The sequence below is a fragment of the Suncus etruscus genome, chromosome 6 (assembly GCF_024139225.1).
Source record: "Suncus etruscus isolate mSunEtr1 chromosome 6, mSunEtr1.pri.cur, whole genome shotgun sequence".
NCBI lineage: Eukaryota > Metazoa > Chordata > Mammalia > Eulipotyphla > Soricidae > Suncus > Suncus etruscus.
The window spans coordinates 26,083,736-26,110,609 of NC_064853.1; the positions used below are offsets into that span (position 1 = coordinate 26,083,736).

At 40.7% G+C, this 26,874-nt stretch overlaps 2 protein-coding genes across 3 annotated transcripts in view; one reads left to right on the forward strand and one right to left on the reverse strand.

Annotated features, from left to right (window-relative positions):
- Positions 1-26,874, reverse strand: part of ZFYVE9 (zinc finger FYVE-type containing 9) — a 167,226-nt gene that overhangs the window by 127,780 nt on the left and 12,572 nt on the right. For both annotated transcript variants that reach the window (XM_049774628.1, XM_049774627.1), the window contains exon 2: positions 2,419-2,522. The gene's annotated coding sequence lies outside the window, so the exon portion shown is untranslated. The remainder of the gene's footprint in view (positions 1-2,418; positions 2,523-26,874) is intronic.
- LOC126011370 (U11/U12 small nuclear ribonucleoprotein 25 kDa protein-like) lies at positions 12,741-13,122 on the forward strand. The gene has a single exon (XM_049775134.1). The coding sequence runs from the start codon at positions 12,832-12,834 to the stop codon at positions 13,105-13,107; it is 276 nt and encodes a 91-aa protein (XP_049631091.1). The 5' UTR covers positions 12,741-12,831; the 3' UTR covers positions 13,108-13,122.

Consider the following 26,874-nt stretch of genomic DNA (forward strand, 5'->3'; position numbering starts at 1 on the left):
CCATAAGCCCTGGCCACTGTGCTATCACTCTGGCCCCTTGATTTCTATTTTTACCTTTTTTACTGTATTTTTTTAATTTGGAGGGGTTTTTTGGGGGGGCTATACCCAGCAGTGCTCAGGGGTTACTCCTGGCTCTGTGCTCAGAAATCACTCCTGGCAGGCTCAGAAGATCATATGGGATGCCAGGAATCAAACTTGGGTCTGTCCCACATCAGCCACATGCACGGCAAATGCCCTACTGCTGTGCTATCACTCCAGTCCTGATTCCTATTTTTAAAAGTTAATCCTCCTCTACAATAATAGTTAAAATACTCATGAGTTTTCTGCTTGAAATCTTTGCTCTTCAAAACATATCTAAAAACACAAAATAAAAAATTGCATTTAGGGGGGCAGAGAGATAGCACAGTGGTAGGACATTTGCCTTCCACGCCGCTGATTCAGGACAAACCCCGGTTCAATTCCTGGCATCCCATATGGTCCCCCAAGTCTACCAGGAGCGATTTCTGAGCACAAAGCCATAAGTAACCCCTGAGTGCCACCAGGTGTAACCCCCCCAAAAAATATTGCATTTAAATTTGTAATATATGGTCCCATAAGCGCCACCAGAAGTAAGCCCTGAGTAGTACCAGGGTGTGACTCAAAGATCAAAAATACTTTTTAATAAAAACATTGATTTGTGATTATAACTGAGTCTTTGCCCTCAAATAACCATTGATTAGTTTTTACAGTGTCTAAGAAGCATAAAGACTTGAGTTGGGTAAATATTTCACAATGTTCCCTTATCCAAATGGTTAGAGTACCTGCCCAGCAAGCACAAGACCACATGTTCTACCCCTTGCTCCTACACTACATGCTGAGGGATTTCTCAGCATCACTATCCTAGGTTTCTGAGCACACAAAGTATACAGTCTCTAGTACACGGCAACCAAGAGCATGTAAGCACAACATCCAAAAATAGTGTGCATGAGTACCATAGCCAAAGAATGAGAGCTGCACAACCAAGTGTGCTACATCCAGACATTGCTGTAGTAGCAGTAACAACCACAAAAGAAAAGGGGAACATTCTTTTTATTTCTCTTCCTCTCTCTCATTGCCATGCTTGGCCTCTCGTGCTTGCTTTGAGCTATAGTACTTGCTGAGGTTCCCACGTCAGTATGTATTCTGCTTGCACACTCAGCTACAGTGCTCATTCAAGGTTGAAATCCTTAAGTTTAAGTATTCACACACACACTCTGCTGGCAGAAGGTCTCTGCAGTACTTGTGCACAAGCTTTCCAGGGCCTGTTCTTCCTCACTGTTGTGCTGACCCACCTCTTGGAATTGCAGTGCTCGAGGGTGAGGGCGCAGTTCATTATGCACCTTGTTTGTGGTGCTTCCCCGGCTAAGACGTCAGTTACATGGCGGCTGTGGGTGGGCATCACAGACAGCGGAGCTGCAAGGCTCAAACAGCAGAACTATCACAGTCATGCGGTGCAACCAGGGATGAACTTGCTACCCAAAGCTTTCAAGGCATGAGTTCTAAGCCACTGAACTTCAGGGAGGAGGAAAACGACTTTTTTTGTTTATTTTTTTTGTTTTATTTGTTTGTTTTTGTTTGTTTTTTGGGTCACACCCGGCAGTGCTCAGGGGCCACTCCTGGCTCCACACTCAGAAATCAGCCCTGGCAGGCTTGGGGGACCATATGGGATGCCGGGATTCAAACCACCGTCCTACCGCATGAAAGGCAAACGTCTTACCTCCATGCTATCTCTCCAGCCCCGGGAAACATTTTTTTTAACTAAAAAAAACCTATTCAAATTCAAGGACATGTTCAGACCAAAATTGCCTTTTCATGCTCAAGTAAAAGTAAAAGGGGCTGAAGTGATGACACAGGGCATAAGGCTAGCGCACACTAGCCTAGGATGGACTGCGGTTCAATCCCCCAGCGTCCCATATGGTCCCCCAAGCCAGGAGCAATTTCTGAGCCTATAGCCAGGGGTAACCTCTGAGTGTCACTGGGTGTGCCCCCCCTTAAAAAAAATTGACATTAAAAGGAAGATGAAGGGGTTGGAATGGAAGTACAGGAGGTAGGCCTTGTACACCACTAATTCTGGTTTGATCCCTGGAAACCCATATAGTCCCCCTGAGAATGCCAGGAGTGATTCCCTGAGCACAACCAGGCATTGCCCCAAAACCAAAATATAACTAAATAAAAAATAAAAGGAAGATACACACACTGATAGAAAAATTAACACTTTGATATAATCTAACACTTCAGTTTAAATTGAATCTTCTTGGAAAACTACTAATTTTATAATCAGTACTAAAAGAAGTAATTATATAAATGAAATAAAGAGCATATAGACATGAAAATTGCTTTCTATATATCAAGCTTCTTATGCTCAGTCTCTAAGAGAAACAAGAACACTGGTTTTCTTACCTTTTCCCCTTATGCACGTGATAAGGAACAGACATCCATATGCTTACTCATGATGCTCACTGCACCACCAGCCAGCCTTGCTGATTCAGTATGTTTTGTTGATCCTAAAGGAAAAAAATATACATTACATTTACTAAAACAATAAACCTAGATTTTCTTCATATAAACATAGGCTAGTCAAAAAATAAAAGATTATATCTTCAGATTCAAAGAACTGGTCAGCATGGAATGCAGCAGCAGACGTTTTATGTCCAAGCAGGCCAAATGATAAATGATTCAATAAACAACTAAGAACTATACACACTTCACCACTGGTACCAACCCCTGATCAGGTGATGAGCTTCCTGGACACTCTAGGAGCCAGGGGCTCAGACCTGAATTCCCCCAGGACCTCTAATCATACCCCTAACCTGAGGAGGCAGCTGCAAACACAGAAAAAAATTAAAAATAGACTTGCACTAATACACAATGGTCAAAGCCCTGAAAAGACCCCAAGCACTAAACCTCCCAGAAAATGACTTCAAAGTGACAGTGACAAGGCTGTTTACAATGCTGAACAAAATAATACAAGTTTCCCAGCAAGGAAAAAGTAACAAAATATTCTAGTCAGAAATTGCAGATATCATATAAAAATGATAGGAGAGGGCCGGGCGGTGGCGCTGGAGGTAAGGTGCCTGCCTTGCCTGCGCTAGCCTAGGACGGACTGAGGTTCGATCCCCCGGTGTCCCATATGGTCCCCCAAGAAGCCAGGAGCAACTTCTGAGCGCATAGCCAGGAGTAACCCCTGAGCGTCACAGGGTGTGGCCCAAAAACCAAAAAAAAAAAAAAAAAAATGATAGGAGAACTAAAAACACAATAGAGAATAAACAGCAGAATAAGAGAATCAAGGGAACAAATCAGTGTGCTAGAAGAAAAGAACAACAAATGAAATGCAAAAATCAGTGTTCAACTGGTGAAGGGGAGGTGTTTTGCTTATGACTGAAACCCAACTACAATCATGCTTGTAATCACAGTGCTTAAATAAAGGTTTTATTTAAAAAAATTTATTAAAAAAAATCAGTGTGCAGGGCCCGGAGAGATAGCACAGTGGTGTTTGCCTTGCAAGCAGCCGATCCAGGACCAAAGGTGGTTGGTTCGAATCCCGGTGTCCCATATGGTCCCCCGTGCCTGCCAGGAGCTATTTCTGAGCAGACAGCCAGGAGTAATCCCTGAGCATCGCCGGGTGTGGCCCAAAAACCAAAAAAAAAAAAAAAAATCAGTGTGCAAAAACCATAACAAACATGCAACTCCTTGGGGCCAGAGAGATAGCATGGAAGTAGGGTGTTTGCCTGGCATGCAGAAAGATGGTAGTTCGAATCCTGGCATCCCATATAGTCCCCTGAGCCTGCCAGGAGTGATTTCTGAGCATAGAGCCAGGAATAACCTCTGAGCGCTGCCAGGTGTGACCCAAAAACCAAAAAAAAAGTAACTCCTGACACCCCAACAATAAACAAAAATAACAACTAATGGGAAAAATAAAGAATAATTAAAAATATTAAAATAATTTTTAAACTTGAATTCAACAAATACCAGATATCTGATCTCAAACAAATTTGTCCATTCTTGTGGCTCAAGTTCCTTGTCAATAAACCAATAATAATACATGGATGATTATTGTGTTATCATACAGTATTCAATAGTTTCCTTAGCATTATTTTATATGGTAACCACATGAATGATCACATTTCCTCTTATCCGCTTTCATTTTTCCCAATGAGTTAAAAATCATTATATTACTACGTCACTGCTTCTCTGATTACTAGTAAAACACATTATCTTTTGTATCTCTACTTTATAAAAACCTGTTCAAATCCTCTGTCCATTGTTTTCTGCCCACTGTCCTCATTTCTGCAATGCCTGACCACAATGTTTTTACACAGAAGAAGCTGGGATGTTTTACTGAGTGATTTTTGGATCATTTCCTGAGCATCAAGCTCTTAACTATGAAAAATGATAGAAATAATTCCTAGTTAGATGGCTACGCTTTGACCCAAAGGTTCTAATATGATAAAGACACAAGATCATCAAAACAGAAGATTTGCTAAGAGATTTTCAAATCTTGCTCTCTACTCTAAAAGGTTTCGAATTGCTTAGACTTAAGGGAAAGAGGTAAGGAAATACTTCCCAAGCAATAAAGAATATAGCTAAAGATTAGGGTCCATTTCTATCTTATCCACTCATCTCCTGAACACCTGGTACAGGATCTGGTACATAACAAACCCTGAATGAACAATTATTGTGTGCATGAATGTAAAATCTCCTTACTAGGTTACAAGCTCCTTATAGGCAAGGATGGTGTCATACTTACATTGCTGTCATTCCCACAATGCCTGACAACAATGCTCTTACACAGAGGAAGCACTCACATTTTTTTACTGAACAGATAGCTATCACTGTACCTGCCTGAAAGCTGCTGAAGTAAACAATGTACAATAAGCAATCCCTCCCTCAAAGAAAGATTACTCTCTTGATTTGCAGCTGCAGATAGCTCTGTTCAAGGTCCAGAGCTGTTTGTGTCTCTGTCTTAAACTTATTATCTGTGCCACTGCTTTCTTCTCAGGAGGAAAAAAAAATGACCCTGCTTTTACTCAGCACTACCCAAATGTGCCTTGTGCATGTCTGGGTGGAGCTGAGACTACATTCAGACACTCATCCCCATATTTCTTTTTTCTTTTCTTTCTTTTTTTTTTTTTTTTTTTTGGCCACACCCTGTGACAACGCTCAAGGATTATTTCTGGCTATATGCTCAGAAATCGGTCCTCACTTGGGGGACCATATGGGATGCCAGGGGATCAAATCGTGGTCTGTCCTAGGCTAGCGCCAGCAAGGCAGATGCCTTAAGGCTCTGTGCCACTGCTCTGGCCCTCATCCCCCTATTTCGATCACACTCCAAAACACTTCATCTAAGCATGTTAGAGTAAGTCCTTTTCAACATACTAAACACAGGTATTAGTGTCTTCTGTTTTGTTGTTCTCTTTCACTCTTTTTCTTTCCTCCGTCTCTGTCTCCTTCTCTCTTTCTCACACCCCCCACCCCCAAATAAAGATCTACTTTAACTGGTGTTGCTTGTCTGGCAACTTTCCAGACTATCACTACTGGTGATCTGGGTTTGCAGTTTCATGTGCAACAATAAAACAAAGCGATGTAATGGAAGAAGGCAGGTTCCTCAGAAGCAGATGACCTATGCTTGAGAGCTAGAACTCAGCCATTTATTAATTCTATGACCTTAATATCTCTTAATCTCAGTTTCTCCCAGTTTGCAAATGGGGAATAATATTGATAATATCTCACCCAATTGGGTCCCAAGTCTGCAATAAAAGCTATAAAATCAAATATCAATGAAGAAATGTTTTAATCTGTAGTCTACAAATACCTGTCACTCTTCTGTGAAATATGACTCAAAGTCTCTGTAAAAGGAATCCTATAGACAGGGCAAGAATGTCTGATTAGGTTATAGGTGCATCTTCCAAAGATTGGCATATTGTTAAGTTCAAGACAAAAGAATGGAAGGAAAGAGAGCTTACCTTGCATGCATCTAACCCTGGTTTGATCTCCAGCACCACTACAGTCCCCTTGAGCAACAACAGAAGTGATTCTCAAGCACATTCAGAAGTAGCCCTGAGCACCACTCAAATCCACCCATTAAAAAACAATAAAAAAAAATTAAAAATGCACTCAACAAGTGACCTTAGTAAAATTAATAAATTTTGTTTCAATTTGCTCATATCCCCAATATCAAAAGAAATTTATAAGGAGTAAAAGAAATGTGACCCATAGGATACTTCATCGTTGACACTTTGCTTCTATCTTGTTTTTTGTTTTGATTTTTGGGCCACACCCGGCGGTGCTCAGGGGTTACTCCTGGCTATCTGTTCAGAAATAGTTCCTGGCAGGCACGGGGACCATATGGGATGCTGGGATTCGAACTAACCATCTTAGGTCCTGGATTGGCTGCTTGCAAGGCAAACGCCACTGTGCTATCTCTCCGGCCTCTGCTTCTATTTTCTAAACCACATGTGGATTAGGACTTGGTAGTATAAATATGGATACTGCTGATAGTTTAGTGATAATAGGTACTGATTCAAATTTACAAGGAACATTACATTGCTGCTGTCTAATCTCAATAAATGTACTATTGCTCTGGCCTCAGAGCAATTTCTTAGGAACATTTATGTACCCAGAGCAATAGTGCAGCAGGTAGGACACATGCCTTGCAGGTAGCTCACCCAGTTCAATACCTGGCATCCCATAAGGTTCCCTGAGGACTGACTACCAGGAGTAATTCCTGATTTGCAGCGCCAGGAGAATCCTGAGCATCACCAAAAACAAAACAAACAAAAAAAGGAAATGCCTCACTAAAGTTACAGTTTATACTCCAGAGATAACAGTTTATTGGTAAAAATGTAAACATCAAATTCATAACAAAATAGATTCCATTTACTGGTCACAAGACTTAAGGTGGAAACAAAGTTTTATTTGTTTTTTGTTTTTGGGGGCACACCCGTTGACGCTCAGGGGTTACTCCTGGCTATGACCTCAGAAATCACTCCTGGCTTGGGGACTATATGGAATGCCGGCGGATCGAACCTCAGTCTGTCCTAGGCTAGCACTAGCAAGGCAGACTGCCTTACCTCTAGCGCCATTGCTCCAGCCCCAACAATGTTTTATTTAATAAGCTATCAATAGTATTAGTGTAAATAAAATCCAATCTATATTATGCATCAGAATTAAAAGAATACTTAGAGTGCCCCAAAACACACAAAGCATAAGGTGACAAAATTATTTGAGAAATAAAAATTCAAAGTAGCGGGGCCGGCGTGGTGGCATTAGAGGTAAGGTGTCTGCCTTGCCAGCGCTAGCCTAGGACGGACCACGGTTCGATCCCCTGGCATCCCATATGGTCCCCCAAGCCAGGAGGGACCTCTGAGCGCATAGCCAGGAGTAATCCCTGAGCATTACCGGGTGTGGCCCAAAAACCAAAAACCAAAAAAAAAAAAATCAAAGTAACAACTGTAGGCCTCAATATTTCATTTTCAATAACAGATAAAACAAGGAGATTAGTAAAAAAAAAAACAAAAACAAAACATAGGGTAGAGCAATAGTATATCAGGTAGAGTGATGCCTTACATCTAGTGGACCTGGGTTAAATTCCCCGCACCCCATATGGTCACCAGACTCCTTCCAGAAGTGATCCCTGAGCACAGAGCTAGGAGTAAGTTCTGAGAAATCCAGAAAGAATGAAAAGAAAAGAAGGAAGGAAGGGAGGGAAGAAAGAGAAAGGAAGGCAAACAATATTAGATATATACTGAATCTAACAGTTACCTATAGAACATTCTGACAACAGCTCAATATCAATTCTTCTCAAGAGCACACAAATCAGAAGAAGATCATGCTTGTGCCGTAGCAGTCGTACAGTGGTAGGGCTTTTGTCTTGCACGCGGCAACCCCGGACAGACCTCGGTTCAATCCTGGCATCCCATATGGTCCCCAAGCCTGCCAGGAGCGATTTCTGACGCAGAGCCAGGAGTGAGCCCTGAACACCACTGAGTATGACCCAATTTCCCCTCCAAGAAAGATTATGCTTTAAACTGAAAAAGCAAACAAGCTCTAAAGCCCATGAAAAGAAATGAATTCATTTCATCGTTTCCAACGGTGGAATAATTAGAAATCAATTACAAGAAAATTTAAGAATTTTTTTAATATATGGAAGTTATATATTCTACATAGATACTTAAAAAAAAAGCTATAAATTCTACATGTTACTCACCAAGTTTGGTGAAAATGCTAGTAAGATTACTATAAATCAGGGCCAGAGAGATAGTACAGTAAGTAGGGCATTTGATTCACATGAAGCCAAACTGAGTTTGCTTTTCCCCAGCATCCCATATAGTTCCCCAAAGCCCACTAAGACTGATCCCAGGTAAGCCCTGAATACTGCTGGATGTGGCGCAGATCAAAAAATTATTATCAATTAAAGATTCTATAACTCAGCAAGACTAATTTTAATGAACTGTAACCAGAAACAGCTACTATTTCCATCTGCCAGACTCTAACATGCCTGTTTTGTCACCTCCATCCGTTACCATATAAACCACTGTCATGAACTGTCAATAATAAGGTAGAAAAATTAGTTTACCCAAACTCTCACAACATATAACTTAACAGTCAAGTTACAAAACAATTAATCTTGCTTGCTTGGTCTCTGGGTCACTCTGGCACAGGGAACCTTCACTGTCTTGAAATAAAAAAGCAAAGGGACCTACATGCAAAGTACACACACCAGAAAATTGTGTTCTCTCTTCAGCCCAAAATATTACTACTTTTTAATGAAATTATATTATCCAAGACATTCATCAAATGCCAGTTATGGGAAGTTCTAAAGAATAGATTTTACATTTCTTATTTTGAAGCAATGTGAGCAATGCGCAGGGGTCACTGCTGGTTCTGTGCAATGAATGTCACAGATCAAATTCAGGCTTCCCACATGCATTTAGCCCTTTGATCTCCAATTCAGCAATTTTAGTTATTTTTACATGAGAATGTGGCCACACCCAGCTCAAGAGCAATTCTGGCTCTCCTCAGGAATGACTCCTGGTGGTACTGTGAGGGACCATATGTGGTGCAAAGAATTAAAACCAGTATTGGATAGTATAGTGGGTAGGGAGATTATCTTGCACATGGCTGACCTGGGTTTGATCCATGGCACCCTACATGGTTCCCCAATCCTGCCATGAGTGATCTCTGAGCACAGGGCCAGGAGTAAACCCTTAAGAACAGCCAGGTGTGGCCTAAATAACAGATAGGAAAAAAAAAAGTGTCAGCAGGAAAGCACCTTAACCCCTGTACTCTCTTTCTAGCTCCCAGCAACTTTATTTTTAATAAAAGATCTTAACATCCCTACCAAAGCTCAATAATAAAATCTGCAGCTCAATAGCATCTTTTATTCAGTTTGTTAATCAGGGACTAAAACTCTTTAATTTAATGACAGAGTTAAGCAACAAAATAAAGGCATTCCCCCAACATTTCCCAGACTTGTAACTTCATGAAAAGAACATACTTTAAAGTGCTGACGGTTTTGCCAGAATAAAACATTACATGTAAATTTATAAACTTTTGGTATGCTGTGAGATTATAAGAAACAGCTTAGATTCTTTCCTCCTAAATGAAAAGGTTGAACAAACAAATGATTAAAATATAGGACATCTCTTTGAAAAAGTCCTAATTGAAGGTGGGCAGCTCGTGTTCTGCAAACCTTAACCTTAACTTTCAAACAATGAGAACAAGTTTTCGCTGTGTGTGTGCATCTTGCTTTGTTTTGATTTATGGAGATTCTTTTTCAGGGGACGAGGTAGAGAGCTTGGTTGTTTTTTTATACCAGGGAGTGAATCTATGAACTCATATCTAAGAAATGCTCTCATATTGAACTACTTCCCTGTCCAGCTCTGCAAAGGTTTTTTTGTTTATTTTTCTGGTTTTGGGGCCTCACCTGATGGCACTCAGGAATTACTCCTGGCTCTGCACTCAGAAATTACTCCTGGCAGACTCAGGGGACCATATAAAATGCCAGGGATCAAACCTGGGTCAGCCATGTGCAAGACAAATAGTCTACCCACTGTGCTATCACTTGAGCCCCTCTGCAAAGATTTTAATCAATTATTTTATGTTAAACATTAGTAGTTCTTTAAATCACAAAAATCATTATCAGTAACACACTTGCTGAACAGTCAATAGAATTTGTCTTTGTAGAAGAGCAAAAACAAAAATTATAATAAAAATATAAAAGCTTGACTTAAAAAATTATTTCCCAAAAACTTTTTTTTTTTTTAAGTTTTAACTTTAACACTTTAATCCATCTGCCAACAAGATTCCCCAGCCTGTCCAGCCAGGGGCCATTCCCTGAAGGAGATGAGCCTCCCAAAAACTTTTAAGATGTCACTAAAATGATATGGTGGCCTGTCTTATTCCTAAATTATTAAAAATAACATTTGAGCAAAAATAACGCTTTCTCCAACACCACCCTAATAAACCATAAGAACATCTTACCAAGGAGTTACTCACAGTTGTCATTAAAGAAACACCAAAGGACAAACAGAACTATGAAATAACCTCATTTAAACCTCATTTAAAGTAGAATGATCCCCAAAGGGAGAAAGAATAAATTGAGGCCAGGGCTAGAGCACACATGCGGTATGCACAAGGCCCTAAAATCCATCCAGGCATCACACACCCTCCCATCTCAGGACCACGAGGTATGGCGCTCCCTGGTAGCCATCAGCACCACCACAGCATCAGGTCAAATACTGAACCATCAGACCTACACAGCCGCCTAGCTAAGTATCACTAGCAGCCGCTGGGTCCATGGGCACTGCTTGGAAGGACCCCCAAAAAAGACAACTGCCAAATTAACAGAATAGTGTACGAGTTTATAATATGCTATGATGTGTTATGTACTGCTACACTGGCCTCATTTTAACAGTTTTATATTTATATTTATATAAATTTATAATTTATATAATAAATATAAATTTATATATTTATATATATAATTTATATTTATATATAATTTATATATATTATATATAATATTTATATATATTTATATTTATATATAATATAATATATATGTGTATATATAATATATATTTATATATAATTTATATAATTTATATTTATAATTTTCTTTTTTGTTTTTTTTTGTTGTTGTTGTTTTTGGGCCAGACCAGGTTATGCTCAGGGGTTACTACTGGCTATGTTCTCAGAAATTGCTCCTGGCTTGGGGGACCATATGGGATGCCGGGGGATCAAACTGCGGTTCGTCCTAGACTAGCGCCAGCAAGGCAGACACCTTACCACTCCATACCACCGCTCGGGCCACTATAAATTTTATTTTTATAAAAGGAAAATGTTTTGGAGACTGAGTACTGGAGGTAAGAAACTTGCTCGACAAGTTTGATCACCAATTATCATATATGGCCCCCTAAACACCATCAATGGGTCCTCCAGAACAGAGTTAGGAGTAGTTCCTAAACACCATCAGCTATGTCCACAGCCACCCCCAACCCTCACCAGAAAAGGAAATGGTCTGAGAAGTTTGCATTTGTAAAACAAAGCTAAGAGAATGACAATAGATGACTATCATAAGTTGTAACATACTGTGCTATAGTCTTCTAGTAAAGTATGGAAGATATAGTTCAGAATACTGTACTATAGTATTATAGAGTATACCCTTCTATTTTCTAGCCATCTTAGTTCCTAACAATAACATAGTTCTGAAAATGTGTTTATATTCTTGGGGCCAAAGCGATGGTGCAGCAGTAGGGCGCTTGACTAGCACGTGGCTGACCCAGGACAAACCACGGTTTGATTCCCGGCGTCACATATGGTCCCCCAAGCCAGGAGCATTTTCTGAGTGCATAGCCAGGAGTAACCCTGAGCATCACTGGGTGTGGCCCCAAAAGCAAAAAATAAATAAATAAATAAATATATACACACACACATATAAATATGTATATACATATATGTTCAAATTCTCAAAGAATCAAATTTCAGTCAAGTTTTACAAATGACAACTCAAAACTAGTAAGGAAGATATTAATCTATATCATATATTTAAAATATACATCATAGGATTAGAGTCATAGTACGGGGTTTGGGCACTTGTTTCATACGACACTGACATGCATATGGGGTGCCAAGTTCTTTTTTTTTTTGGTTTTTGGGTCACACCCAGCAGCATTCAGGGGTTACTCCTGGCTCTACGCTCAGAAATCGCTCCTGGCAGGCTCAGGCGACCTATACGGGATGGGATGCCGGGATTCGAACCACATCCTATGCATGCAAGGCAAACGCCCTACCTCCATGCTATCTCTCCAGCCCGAAGGGTGCCAAGTTCTATCCCTAGTTCTCCCGAGCCCCATCAGAAGTGATCTCTTAGTGCAGAACCAGGAGTCAGCTCTGGGCACTACAACATATGGCACACACACACAAAATTTATATATCCAACAAAATTTGGAGGCTGGAGACAAACAACACAATAACTATATAAACATAAAGGAAGGTAGCATTATAACTAAATACTGAAAACAAAATCCATAAATATTTTTAAAATCCATTAAGAGCAAGTTGGCCCCACCTTCCCCTCTTAACTAGGCTCTGTCTCCCCAGCGCCCTGGAGGGAATGGAGGCCACAGTGCACCTTGAAGTGCCTGAGGACGACAAGGGCGAAGAGGAGGCGAAGTGAGGACTCAGAGGTGGTTGACTTTGTTTCAGGAGGGGCTCGCCACGGTGGTGCAGGACTCGCTTCTCTGTGACCTCCCGATCCAGGTCACTTTGGAAGAGGTCAACTCCCAGATAGCACTAGAATATGGCTAAGCGATGACAGTCCGAGTGTGCAAGATGGATGGAGAAGTCATGCCTGTGGTGGTGGTGCAGAATGCCACAGTCCTGGACCTGAATAAAGCCATACAGAGATACGTGCAGCTTAGGCAGGAGCGCGAAGGGAGCATTCAGCACATCTGTTGGACCTATGTGTGGAAGACATACCATCTGACTTCTGGAGAGATGCTCACAGAGGACAAGAAGAAACTCTGGGAATACAGTTTCCGCAATTGGGAGGAGGTATCCTTCATCAAAAAGCTAAGGCAGAAGTGAACTCTAGAAAGAGCTCTGCTATGAGAGCCAAGCTGTGACCCCACCTGGAGGAAGCCAAATGCTACCAACTCCTCTCTGAGATCATGAAGGTGACCCTGGCTGGACTGTTCGTCCTGTTCTATTAGAGCTGGTGATTATTTCTCTTCCACATGTCTGGCCTAAAGAACTTGACCCTTCCCAGGACCCATAATAAATTAAAAAAAGAGCAAGAAGTCTGCAAGTATAGAAAGTTGTCTTCACTCAGAAACTGGCCAATTTTTGCATGAACAGAATAACAGTATATTTTTTAGTTTAGTCTATGAATTCATCTAAGCTTATCTCTAATCAACATCTATTTATTGATCACCAACTATGCATCTCAAGAGCTTTGAAAACAATAAACTTCTAGACCAGTGGGAGAACCCAACAATACAATAAAATCTACAACAGATAAATGCTCAGAGTACTGCGTTTAATTCAGCTAATAGTAAAAAAAAATTTTTTTGAATTGTTCCAATGATTTAAAAAAAAGAAAAACCGAAAGATATTTGAGATGAATATGTGGTATGGTGATATCTCATTGTTGTTTTTATTTGCATTTCCCTGATGATTCGTGATATAAAGTTGTATTTTTTTGTTTTTTTGTTTTTCTTTTTAGTTTTTGGGTCACACCTGGCAGTGCTCAGGGGTTACTCCTGGCTCTAGGCTCAGAAATCACCCCTGGCAGGCATAGGGGACCATACCGGGATTTGAACCAACGTCCTTCTGCATGAAAGGCAAACACCTTACCTCCATGCTATCTCTCCGGCCCCGATATAGAGCATTTTTCATGTCTTTGGCCATTTGTGTTTCTTCTCTGAGGAAGTTTTAGTTCACCTCTTCTCCCCATTTTTTAATGGCATTGGGTGTCTTTTTGTGAAGTTCTACAACAACTAATGTAGGTGTCAATGTGGTTAACAGGGACACTCACTGCTGTTGGGAATGTCAGCTGGTTCAGCACTTTTGGAAACCTTTTTTTTTTTTTTTCTCAAAAAGCTGTAATATGAGTTTCCATAGGACCCAGCAATTCCATTCCTGAGAATATACCCTAAGGGCCCAATAATACAATCCAGAAAAGACCTATGGGCCAGAGAGACAGCACAGCGGTAGAGTGTTTGCCTTGCACATGACCAACCCAGGAAGGACCTGGTTCAATCCCCAGCATCCTATATGGTCTCCCCTCCCCACAGCCAGGCTGTCAGGAACAATTTCTGAGCGCAGAGCCAGGAGTAACCCTTGAGTGCCACTGGGTATGGCTCCAAAATAAAACAAAACAAACAGAAAAGACCTCTGTACTCTACTGTTCACTGTAACACTATTCACAAGAGCCAGAATCTGGAAACAACCCACATATCTGAGACAAGATGAGTGTATAAAGAAACTATGGTAGAGGGGTCGGAGAGATAGCATGGAGGTAAAGAGTTTGCCTTTCATGCAGAAGGTCATTGGTTCGAATCCCGGCATCCTATATGGTCCCCCGAGCCTGCCACGAGCGATTTCTGAGCCCAGAGCCAGGAGTAACCCCTGAGTGCTGCCAGGTATGACCCAAAAATAAAAAAAAGAAACTATGATAGATCTACACAATGGAATACTATGCCCCCAATAAAAAACGAAGTCGTTAATTTGCATATATATGAATAGACAAGGAGAATATCATGCTGAGTAAAATGAGTCTGAGGGAGACAGATAGACATAGAATCGTGGCACTCATATGCGGGATATTTAAAAAAAGAACATAGTGTGAGAATAATACCCAAAGACAACAGAAAAAGAGGGCCAGGATGACTGGTCCATGATAGGTAGCTTGCTAGGAAGAGGGAAGGGGAATGCAGTTAGATCAATGAAGAGACCATTATGACAATGATAGTTGGAAATGATCTGTCTAGTCAAGCACTGGATGCTGAAAGAGGTAAAGTGATATGCATTATACCCATTCAGTAACAATATTGCAAACCACAGTGCCTCAAAGGAAAAAAAGAGAAGAGAAAAAAGAGAAAGGCAGATAGAAAGAAATGTCTGCCATTGGCAGGGTGGGTGAGAACAGGAGGGAAAACAGAAACATTGGTGCTGGGAAGTTTACACTGGTGAAGGGATGAGTGTTGGAATATTGTATGACTAAAACTCCACCATCATAAACTATGTAACCGTGTATCTCATGGTGATTTAATTTTTTTAAATACCGAGTATGGCCCCAAAAGCAAACACACACATAAAAAGTATTCACACAGAATTATTCACACCATTAATTTTGTATTTATAAGCCTACAAAAGAGAGAGATACAATTTTTTTTTTTTTTGGTTTTTGGGCGGTGTTTCAGGGGTTACTTCTGGCTCAGAAAAGTATAATTAAAAATATAGTATGGGGCCGGAGAGATAGCATGGAGGTAAGGTGTTTGCCTTTCATGCAGAAGGTCATCGGTTCGAATCCCGGCGTCCCATATGGTCCCCGTGCCTGCCAGGAGCAATTTCTGAGCATGGAGCCAGGAGTAACCCCTGAGCACTGCCGGGTGTGACCCAAAAACCAAAAAAAAAAAAAAAAAAAAAATTATATATATATATATATAGTAAATCCAGGCCCGAAGAGATAGCACAGCGGCGTTTGCCTTGCAAGCAGCCGATCCAGGACCAAAGGTGCTTGGTTCGAATCCCAGTGTCCCATATGGTCCCCCGTGCCTGCCAGGAGCTATTTCTGTCTGAGCAGACAGCCAGGAGTAACCCCTGAGCACCGCCGGGTGTGGCCCAACAACCAAAAAAAAAAAAAATAGTAAATCCGTGGGGCAGGGAAGGTAAGGTGTCTGCCTTGCAAGTGCTAGCATAGGACAGACTGCGGTTCAATCCCCCGGTGTCCCATATGGTCCCCGCCAAGCCAGGAGTGATTTCTGAGCGCATAGCCAAGAGTAAGCCCTGAGCATCAAACAGGTGTGGCCCAAAAACCAAAAAAAAAAAAAAAAAGTAAATCCTTCAATTAAATATAGTAAATACGTCAATTAAAATTTAAAAAACAAGGGGCCAGAGAGATAATATAAGGTAGGGCGTTTGTGTTGCATGCAGAAGGACGGTGGTTCAAATCCATCCCATATGGTCCCCCGAGTCTGCCAGGAGCAATTTCTGAGTAGAGAGCCAGGAGTAACTCCTGAGCGCTGCTGGGTGTGACCCAAAACACAAACCAAAAAAAAAATTTTAAAAACGAGGGGCCAAAAGAAAGGGGGGGGGCAGAGAGACATCACATAACAGTAAGACATTTGCCTTAAACACTGAAGGATGGTGATTCAAATCCCAGCATCTCATATGGTCCCCCAAGCCTGCCAGGAGTGATTTCTGAGTATAGAGCTAGGAGTAACCCCTGAGTGCTGCTGGGTGTGACCCAAAAACAAAAAGCAAAAAACCAGAGCCGGAAAGATAGCATGGAGGTAAGTCATTTGCCTTGCATGCAGAAGGACTGTGGTTTGAATCCCGGCATCCCATATGGTCCCCTGTGCCTGCCAGGGTCGATTTCTGAGCATAGAGCCAGGAGTAACCCCTGAGCGCGGCCGAGTGTGACCCAAAAACCAAAAACAAAACAAAACAAAAAAAAAAAACCCAAGGGGCCAGAGCAGTGGCACAATCGGTAGGGCGTTTGCCTTGCACGCGCTAACCTAGGACGGACCTCAGTTCGATCCCCCAGCGTCCCATATGGTCCCCCAAGCCAGGAGCGATTTCTGAGTGCATAGCCAAGAGTAACCCCTGAGTGCCACCGGGTATGGCCCAAAAAACAAACAAACAAAATTAAAAAACGAAAGAGTGTGACAGCAAACTTTTTGGTCAAATCTCACTTCAACAATTATAATAAAAATCTTCACATAATTCACAATCATATGATATAAATATTTATCTAATCAATATGTGAGATGCCTGCTGTGTTCCTAGCACAAATTTAAACACCAGAGATGTAATAAGTAAATATACAAAAATATGGTTCTCATGAAACTTATATTTTAATGGAAATGGATAAAAAGTAATATAAACAAGTAAAACCAATGTTACTAGATGCTATTTGCTGGAGAGAAAAATATTTGTGGATATTTTGGAGATTACAATTTTTTGGAGGTTACAGTTTTTTTTTTTTTTTTTTTTTTTTTTTGTGGTTTTTGGGTCACACCCGGCAGTGCTCAGGGGTTATTCCTGGCTCCAGGCTCAGAAATTGCTCCTGGCAGGCACGGGAGGACCATATATGGGACGCCGGGATTCGAACCGATGACCTCCTGCATGAGAGGCAAACGCCTTACCTCCATGCTATCTCTCCGGCCCCTGGAGGTTACAGTTTTAATTAGACAGATCACCTGGAAAAGGTTCACTGAGAAGATGGCATTTATGTCAAAAACTGAATGTCAGGAGGCATCTCTACAAATATTCAGGAGAAGATCATTTCAATCACAGCAAACGGAGAAAAAGCACATTAACTGAAGGGAAAAGTAGATGGGTAGAAAAGTAGAAAAGTGGGAGGGTCTATGGGGGATTAGATTAACACTGGCAAACTACCAATTATTTCCAGCAAAAATCAATACAATAAAAATTTTAGTGGACTAAAAGATTCTTAATATCCATCAAGAATCGGCTATTGGGCCCAGAGAGATAGCACAGCGGTGTTTACCTTGTAAGCAGCCAATTCAGGACCAAAGGTGGTTGGTTCGAATCCTGGTGTCCCATATGGTCCCCCGTGCCTGCCAGGAGCTATTTCTTAGCAGACAGCCAGGAGTAACCCCTGAGCATCACTGAGTGTGGCCCCCCACCCAAAAAAAAAAAAAAGAATCAGCTATTAGGGGATTTAATCTGTAACAGAAATTTAATTCATTTCTATATTCAAATTCACTTGTAGAGAGGTTAATGGCTTCCTTAACAAGCAAAATACTAAGTAAAAATAGTCTTATCTCACTCCAAAATTTTGCAAGAAAACAAAGTAATGAAACAAAATGTACATAATGCCACAAGGCAACTGAACTCCTCACTGCTTTCAAGATGGCTAAAAATATACCAACAATTTCCTAAATTTATTTGCCTTCTTCCAAAGGAGTTAGAAAAACAAAGACCTTTGTTCCAAAAGTCTCATAACATTTAGTAGTTTAAAGATTAGCTATTGTCCTTATTTTCTACACTTATTAAGTTGATTTTTCGGAATGACAAAGTATGAAATGTAAATCCTTATTTTCACAAGTTATCAGCATTGAGTCAGTAGGTATAAACAAACAAGATATTCCTACTTAAAAACAAAAAATAGCAGTGTAAATACATTTTAATCAGTTAAATAAACATATATAATAAAACAAAGTTGCTAAATTTATAAAATTTACATGGAAAAGTTCACGCTGCTTAAAGCATACAAACAAAGTTAATTGAGTTTAGACTACAACAAATGGTTCTCAAAGTGTGATCCACAGACTCCTTGGATTCAGGTCTGATTTGACTTTTGTGCATGGCATTAGAAAGAGTTCTGAGGGGCCGGAGAGATAGCATGGAGGTAAGGCACTTGCCTTGCATGTAGAAGGACATCGGTTCAAATCCCAGCATCCCATATGGTCCCCTGAGCCTGCCAGGAGCAATTTCTAAGTGTAGAGCCAGGAATAACCTCTGAGCATTGCTGAGTGTGACCCAAAACCCAAACAAAAAGAAAGAGGTCTGAAGTGATTTTTTTTTGCATGTAGTTGAGGACATTTCCCAACAGCACTTGTTGAAGAGACTTTCCTTGCTCCACTTCATATTTTTGCTCCTTTATCAAAGATTAACTAATCATTGCCTGAGGGTCTATTTTAGGATATTCCAGTCTATTCCATAGATCTGAGGGTCTGTCTGTATTTCAGTACCATGTTGTTTTAATTACCACCACCACTTTGTAGTACAGTTTCAAGTTAGGGAAAATGATGCTTCCCATCTTCTTTTTCCCAATGATTGCTTTAGCTATCCTAGGGAGTTTTATTGTCCCATATGAATTTCAGGAATATTTAATTTATTTATTTAAAAAATGGCTTGGATATCCTTAAGGGACTGTGTTGAAGCTGTGCAATGCTTTGGGGAGTATTGCTATTTGATTATATTAATTCTCCCAGTCCATGAGCAGAAGTTTCCATTTCCTCATGTTCTCTTTTATTTCTTAAGGTAGTGTTGTGCAATTTCCTTTGTATAGATCTTTCACCTCATTAGTTAAGCTGATTCTGAGATATTTGATTTTCTGAGGCAAAACTGTGAATGGAATTTTTTTTATATCTCTCTTCTTTTTCATGACACACGTAAGGAAAAGTCATAGACTTTTGCAATTCCATAGCTTGCCATTTACTGTAGAACTCTATTGTTTACAGAGTTCATTTTTATAGAGGCTTTAGGATTTTCTAAATAAGAGGCCAGCAAGAATACAGCAGGTAGGGTGGTGTTTGCCTTGCAAGCAGCCAGGTGGGGTTCAATACCTAACATCCCATATGGTCCACTGAGCCCATCAGGAGTGATTCCTGAGCACACAGCCTGGAGTAACTCCTGAGACCACTGGTTATGCCCCCCCCAAAAAATGAAAAAATATAGTATCATGTCATCCACAAATAGTGAGAACTTAACTTCTTCATTTTCTATGTGGAAGCCCTTAATATCTTGTCTTGCCTAATTGCTATGGCAAGTACTTCCAGGACTTTATTGAACAGAAGTGCAAAGACTGGAAATTCTTATCATGTGCCTAATCTTATAGGGATGATTCTTTTTTTTTTTTTTACCACTGAGTATACTTTTTTTGCTGTGGGCTTGTGGTAAATAGCTTTGCCTATGTTGAGAGAATTTTCTTTAATTCCCCTTTTGTTGAGAGTAAAAAAAAAAAGAAAAGAAAAAAAAAAAAAGCCTATTTCAAGCCAGAGAGATAGCACAGCAGGTAGGGCATTTGCCTTGCACACATCTGACATGATTTTGACCCCTTGAACCCTATATGGTTCCCCCAACACCACCAGGAGTGATGCTAAGCAGAAAGCCAGGAAAAACTCCTGAGCACCACTGAGTATGTTTGCTCCAAAAATACAATACAGGGGCCAGAGAGATAGCACAGCGGTAGGTCGTTTGCCTTGCCTTGCAAGCAGTCGATCCTGAGTGGACAACGGTTCGAATCCCGGCATCCAATATGGTCTTCCGTGCCTGCCAGAAGTGATTTCTGTGCGAAGAGCTAGGAGTGACCCCTGAGCACCACCCGGTGTGACAAAAAAAAAAAAAATACAATAAACTTATTTCTTAGTTATACAAAGATAATGCCATATTTGAGTACACCTTTTTTCCTTTTCTTTTTTTTTTCCTTTGGTTTTAGGGCCACACTGGCCATGCTGCTCAGGGGTTACTCCTGGCTGTCTGCTCAGAAATAGCTCCTGGCAGGCACGGGGGACCATATGGGATGCTGGGATTCAAACCAACCACCTTTGGTCCTGGATTGGCTGCTTGCAAGGCAAATGCCGCTGTGCTATTTCTCTGGCCCCACCTTTTTTCTGTTCCTAAGGGCAGGAGAGAGCCACATCTGGAAGTGCTCAGGAGACCATATAGCACTGGGAAATCAAACTAGGGCCTATGCATGCTTGCATGAGTTCCAGCCCTCTGAATCTTTACCCCAGCTGTAGAATGTCTTTTACACTGTGGTGATATTGACACCGATGAACAAAAGCAATGGTGGTAGAAATGCTGTTGCCCTAGCACGTGTCAAAGCAGCAAAGCCAAAGCATACTAGTAGTCACATTCTTCACTATCAAGCACTCTCAGTATTTTAAAATGCCAGTTTCACCTGACAGATGAAGTAATAAAAATGATGAATGTTATTAAATCTCAACTCTTGCGCAAATGTCTTTTTAATATTCTGTGTGACAAAATGGGAAGCACAATTAAGATACTTCTGCTACATGCCAAATTGTGGTATTTGTCTCAAGGAAGCACTTCTATGTCATTTGATATATGAACTCAACAAGGCACTTATTGCATGGAACATCACCTTAAGGAAAAGGAGTTAAGGAAAGAGCTCAAGTAGCAGAAGGGGTTTGAAAGAAGGATTGATGGTTCATCTATTGCCTGGATACATGGTACCCAAGCACATGTAGCCAGCATTATTTCCCCTCTTGTGCTGTGTGTGTGTGTGTGTGTGTGTGTATACTTCCACACTTTCATACCATCACACTGGGGTGTGTACTGAGACTCTCTCTTGAGCACATTATTCTTCCTTATCCTCTCCCACCCCTTCCTAGTAAAATCTTTTTTTTTTTTTTTTTGGTTTTTGGGTCACACCCGGCAGTGCTCAGAAATCACTCCTGGCAGGCTTGGGCAGGGGACCATATGGGATGCTGGGATTCGAACCACCGTCCTTCTACATGCAAGGCAAACACCCTACCTCCATGCTATCTCTCCGGCCCTGTAAAATCTATTTTTAATTAAAAAAAAAAGGTATGATAGGTTAAGGATGCTTCCTTCAATAGTTGATAGCATAATCCAAAGGCAACTAAGTGTAATATTATTGATTTCTATGGCTCTTTCTTCAAAGATTCTTCTTATAATATTACATCGCCTACTGTGTCTAGGAACTATGTTGCCTAAATAATTGAACAGAACCCGAACTATTAAGCTTTGTGTTGGAAAAATCCCATAGGATTCAAGAGCAAATGATCCTAATATCAGCAGAATCCCAAGAGCAGTACACTGAAGTACTCTGAAGTCAGTCATCAGATCATTGTAGATAAAAATACATTTGAATTCATCCTGTAGCTCACATTTTAAATAATGATTCTGTGGACACTGTCATCTAGTTCAATCATATTTTTCCAGCTTTCAAATTATTTTCTGCTTCCTTCCACACACGTAAACTCATCTACAAATGCACGAACACCCCCACACCAGCAAATCGTTCCATGTTCCCTTACTGTTCCAGTGGACTTTTATTTCTCTAACACAGATTTAAGAGATCAAGGGACTCCTAAATCAAGTTGCTGGTTTTCCACTTACCCAATGATATCTCATTTCATTTCCTATCTAATTACATTGCTATTTCCTCCATCCATAGTGACATGAATGTTTTATTTTTGACTTTAACGGAATTTCTTTCATTTCACCAGTTAAGTTTGATACGAATTTTTAACTTCCTGTATAATTTTAAAACAAAAGGTCAATACCTCCTAATTAAAAATAAAGGCTAACAGACCTATAACACTGCTGTAGTTATTGTTCAATATCATTCTATTCTTTTTCTTTCGAGGGGTGTTTTGGTTTTTGGTTTTTGGGCCACACCAGGCGGTGCTCAGGGGTTACTCCTGGCTCTGAGATCAGAAATCGCGCCTGACAGGCTCAGGGACCAGATGGGATGCTGGGGATTAACCTGTGTCTGTCCCAGTTAGGCAGTATGCAAGGCAAACGCCCTATGCTGTGCTATCGTTCCAGCCCTCAATATTGTTCTATTCTTGAGGCTAGAGACAGTACCGAAGGTAAAGCAACCCTGATTCAAACCTCTGGTTCCATATATTTCCAACAGTCCCATGAGAACCAACAGTCACTCACAAAGAGCCAGAAATAGCCCCTAAGAGTAACATGATGTGGCCTCTCCCAAAAAAACAAACAAAAATATTGGTCTATTATTTAATTAGTAAATAATCATGAATTACAAAGTTATAATGTTCATGGTGAATTTCAAGCCTACAGTGTTCCCTTCACCCATGTCCACTTCTTTCCACCAATATTAACATCACCTGTTTTCCTCCCACCATCCAAGTCTGCCTCTATGACAGAAACTTTTTTCGTTTTTATTTTATTTTTCTCTTTAGGAACTGTGGTTGACAATGTTGTTGCTTATAGGATATCACGCCTATCACCTTACCTCCTTTCATCATTATGTCCTCTTCCAGAATGACTATTTGCTTTTATAATGTTGCAATATTGGGGTTTTTTGGGGGGAAGGGGGGGTCACACTCAGCAGCGCTCAGGGGTAACTCCTGGCTCTGCACTCAGAAATTGCTCCTGGCAGGCACACGGGACCATATGGGATGCTGGGATTCTAACCATCTGTCCTGGATTGGTTGCATGCAAGACAAAAGCCCTACTGCTATGCTATCTCTCTGGCCCATGGTCTATTTTTATTTTTTGTTGTTATTGTTGTTTTGAACCATACCTGGAGGTGTTCAGAGCTTACTCCTAGCTTTGCATTCAGGGATCACTCCTAGAAGGCATAGGGGACCATAAGTGATGCTGGGGATTAAATCCAGGTTAATAGCATGCAAGGCAAAAACCCTATCTATCTACTTTTCTATCACTCTATATTGCTCTGTTCTTAATTTATTTCTTGGATTGTGAATAGAGAAATATTAAAGTAAACATAAAAATTTATAAGCTTGGGGTCCAGAGTGATAGCACAGTGGGTAGGATGTTTGCCTTGAGTATGGCTGACCAGGGTTAAATTTAAATCCCCAGCATACCAATATGATCCCCCAAGCCTGGCAGGAGTAATTTTGATCACAAAGCCAGGACCAACCCCTGAGCACCACACCACTAGATGTGGTCCAAAAACCAAAAATAAAAAAATAAAAAAATAAACAAAAGTTTAGGATCAGAAGAAAACAAAAGAGATAGGAGACTCTAAGACCTTGGGGCAAACTAAGAGACTCTAAGACCTTGGAGCAAGCCAATCCTTTCCCTACTATTCCTTTACTTCTGCCAGCTCCGTTTCCAGAGTCCTCTGGGTTTCTTTTCTTTTCTTTTTTTTTTTTTTTTGGCTTTTGGGTCATACCTGGCTGCGCTCAGGGGTTACTCCTGGCTCTACACTCAGAAATCACTCCTGGCAGGCTCAGGGGACCATATGGGATGCCGTGATTTAAACCACCAGGATTCGAACCACCATCCTTCTGCATGCAAGACAAACGCCCTACCTCGATGCCATCTCTCCGGCCCCTCCTCTGGGTTTCTAACAGCAACGACAATGAATGGAGACCCAACAAATAAGTAGAGACCAATAAATAGAGACCCCTTCCTTCTAAGTAAGGCCTAGGAGCAAGTCATGCCAGCCCTTTCCAGATTTCTCCCTTTACCAATTCCAACTGCATTCCCAGAGTCCTCTGTGTTTCTAAGAGCAAAGACATTGAATACATCTCTAATATCTTTAGGCCTAATCTCAAAAAGGCATTGAACTGCTAAACAAGGCCTCTCTAGACCCTTCTTTGGATGGAGTCCCTGCCCTATGTATGGAAAGACCCTATGAAAGTACAACATCCACACCCAACATCCTCCAGCATATAAACAGCCCAATTTACAGCTCCAGGAATGAACACAAGAGAATTGGAGCTACGAATTCGCCCCTGTTCCAGTATGAGATACCTTTAAATTTCAGAACTGCCTAGTAAGAGCAAGCAAATTAGATAGGAAATTTGCATAGAAGCTCACTAAGCTTAATGAGTAAAAACAGTAACACAGAAATCTCAACTAGTTCCAAACAGCTCAGAAAATTCTGGATAACTTTAGTAACACTATTGTGAAGTATAACAATTTTAACAAATTTTCTTTTATTGAACCACTTTTTGGTAATTCCATTTGCTATTTTGTTGTTTAACAAGTAATATAAAGTAAATTATCTTGTGGCTGCTAAGAAAGCATGCTTAGGGAGTGGTTGGGAAACTGGAAACACTGATGGAAGAAAAGTCACACTGGTGGAGTGGATTGGTGTTGGAACTCTGAATATCTAAAACAATTGTTACTTTATTCATTTACTTGACTTAAAGAACATGTATCCTATAGCTTACATAGTTGATTATAATACATTTTTTCCAAAATGGGAACAAAACTATTAAAGAAAAATAAAGGACGAAGAAAAACATAACAAAGGAAGTACAGCAACAAGCAAAATTTGTGAAAATTATTGTATTTCCAATGTGATCATTAAGTCAATGTCAGAAGGTTTAGTAAGCTCTTGTGGCTAACTGACTATTCTGTTACTTCATTTGTTTCTGAACATTAGGTGGTTTCCGATACACATTGGCATCTATATTTTTGTGTTCCTACAGGAATGACAAAATCAAACAAAATGGTGTCACTTGAAGCCCTGCAGTCCAGAAATTCTATTTCTGATACTGTGACTTTGAGGGGAGTGTTTTCGGCTGCCAGGTCTTCTGAAAGTATAAGAAGGAGGGGGAGGGTGCCTGCACTCACTCCAAAAACGTCCTGGTGATATCAACCCAAATACTGCATACCTTGAGTTTGGGCAGGTTGGGTATCTCTGCAGAGAGCCCGAGAGGAGCGTTAAAGCAGGGCTTTGGTATGATGGGAACTTGGCTGACCACCTCCTCCGGAGATACAGCTGTGTAGTCGGTGTAACCGTACTTCATGGCTTGGTTCTCTTTTGAGAACAGAGCGAGTCCACAGAGTTGGCCAGGTACAGATCAAAACAACTGTTATGAACAACTTTGTATATTATAATGTTTTAAAACATAAAAAATAAAGCTTTCATAGGATTGCTGTTTGAATATTAATACCTAAAACAGCTGTATCTTGAACAACTTGGTAAATCATGGATTATAATAAAAAAGAATTTTAGGAGTCGGTGAGATGGCACACTGATAGGGTATTTGCCTTGTATGCAGCCAACCCAGGAGGATGAACGGTGGCTCGAAACCCAGCATTCCATATGGTCCCCCTGAGCCTGCCAGGAGTGATTTCTGAGTGAAGAGCCAGGAGTAACCCCTGAGTGCCTCCAGGTGTGACCCAAAAGCCAAAAACAAAACAAAATAAAAAATAAAGGATTTTAGGGGCCGGTGAGGTGGCGCTAGAGGTAAGGTGTCTGCCTTGCAAGTGCTAGCCAAGGAAGGACCGCGGTTCAATCCCCCGGCGCCCCATGTGGTCCCCCCAAGCCAGGGACAATTTCTGAGCACTTAGCCAGGAGTAACCCCTGAGCATCAAATTGGTCTGGCCCGAAAAACCAAAATAAAATAAATAAATAAATAAAAGATTTTAGTTTTCAAAAATATAAATAAAATAAAAACTAGAAGAAAAAAATCTCTTTACTTTGTATACTAGAAAAAAAATGATTACAATTTTAGGGGCTAGAGAGATTAAAGATGGTAAAGATGCCTTGCATGCGGCTGATCTGGATTCTATACCTGGCACCATACTTGGTCACTTGCACCCCTCCAGGAGGATAAGAACAGAGCCACAAGTAAACCCTGAATACTGCTGGATATAGCCTAAAAACAAATTTAAAAAAGAATTTCAAGTCCATAGGGCTAGAACAATAATACAGAGCATAGAGCTCTTGCCTGGCAGGCAGCCAAACCAAGTTCAATCCCTGACACCCCAAATGGTTTCCTGAGTTCCACCAGGAGTAATCCCTGAGTGCAGAGCCAAGACAAAGTCCCAAGCACTGGTGGCTATGGCCCAAAAACAAACAAAAAAAAATTCAAGTCCAGTGACTTTCCCAAGGTCACCTAATTGGTAGCTAAAAGTCAATAGCAAACACTTAGCAAGGAAAACAACCATCATCTATAACACAAATAGAGTCACTTTATATCCTTTATTACTTCCCCCTTCTTCCCTTTGCTGTTGTTGCAATGATTAGCAGCTGCATACAAATGCTTGCTTGTAGTGCTTGCACATATAGCTGTAGTGCTTACTTGCCAGAAGCATATGTGACAGGTGGGGTAACCTCTACTTTGACAGTGGATTAAGGGATATTTGCAGAAAATGCCAAGAGAAAGCTGAAAATGTCTCATCACAAGAAAAAACAGTAAGTTCTAAGTATTGAAT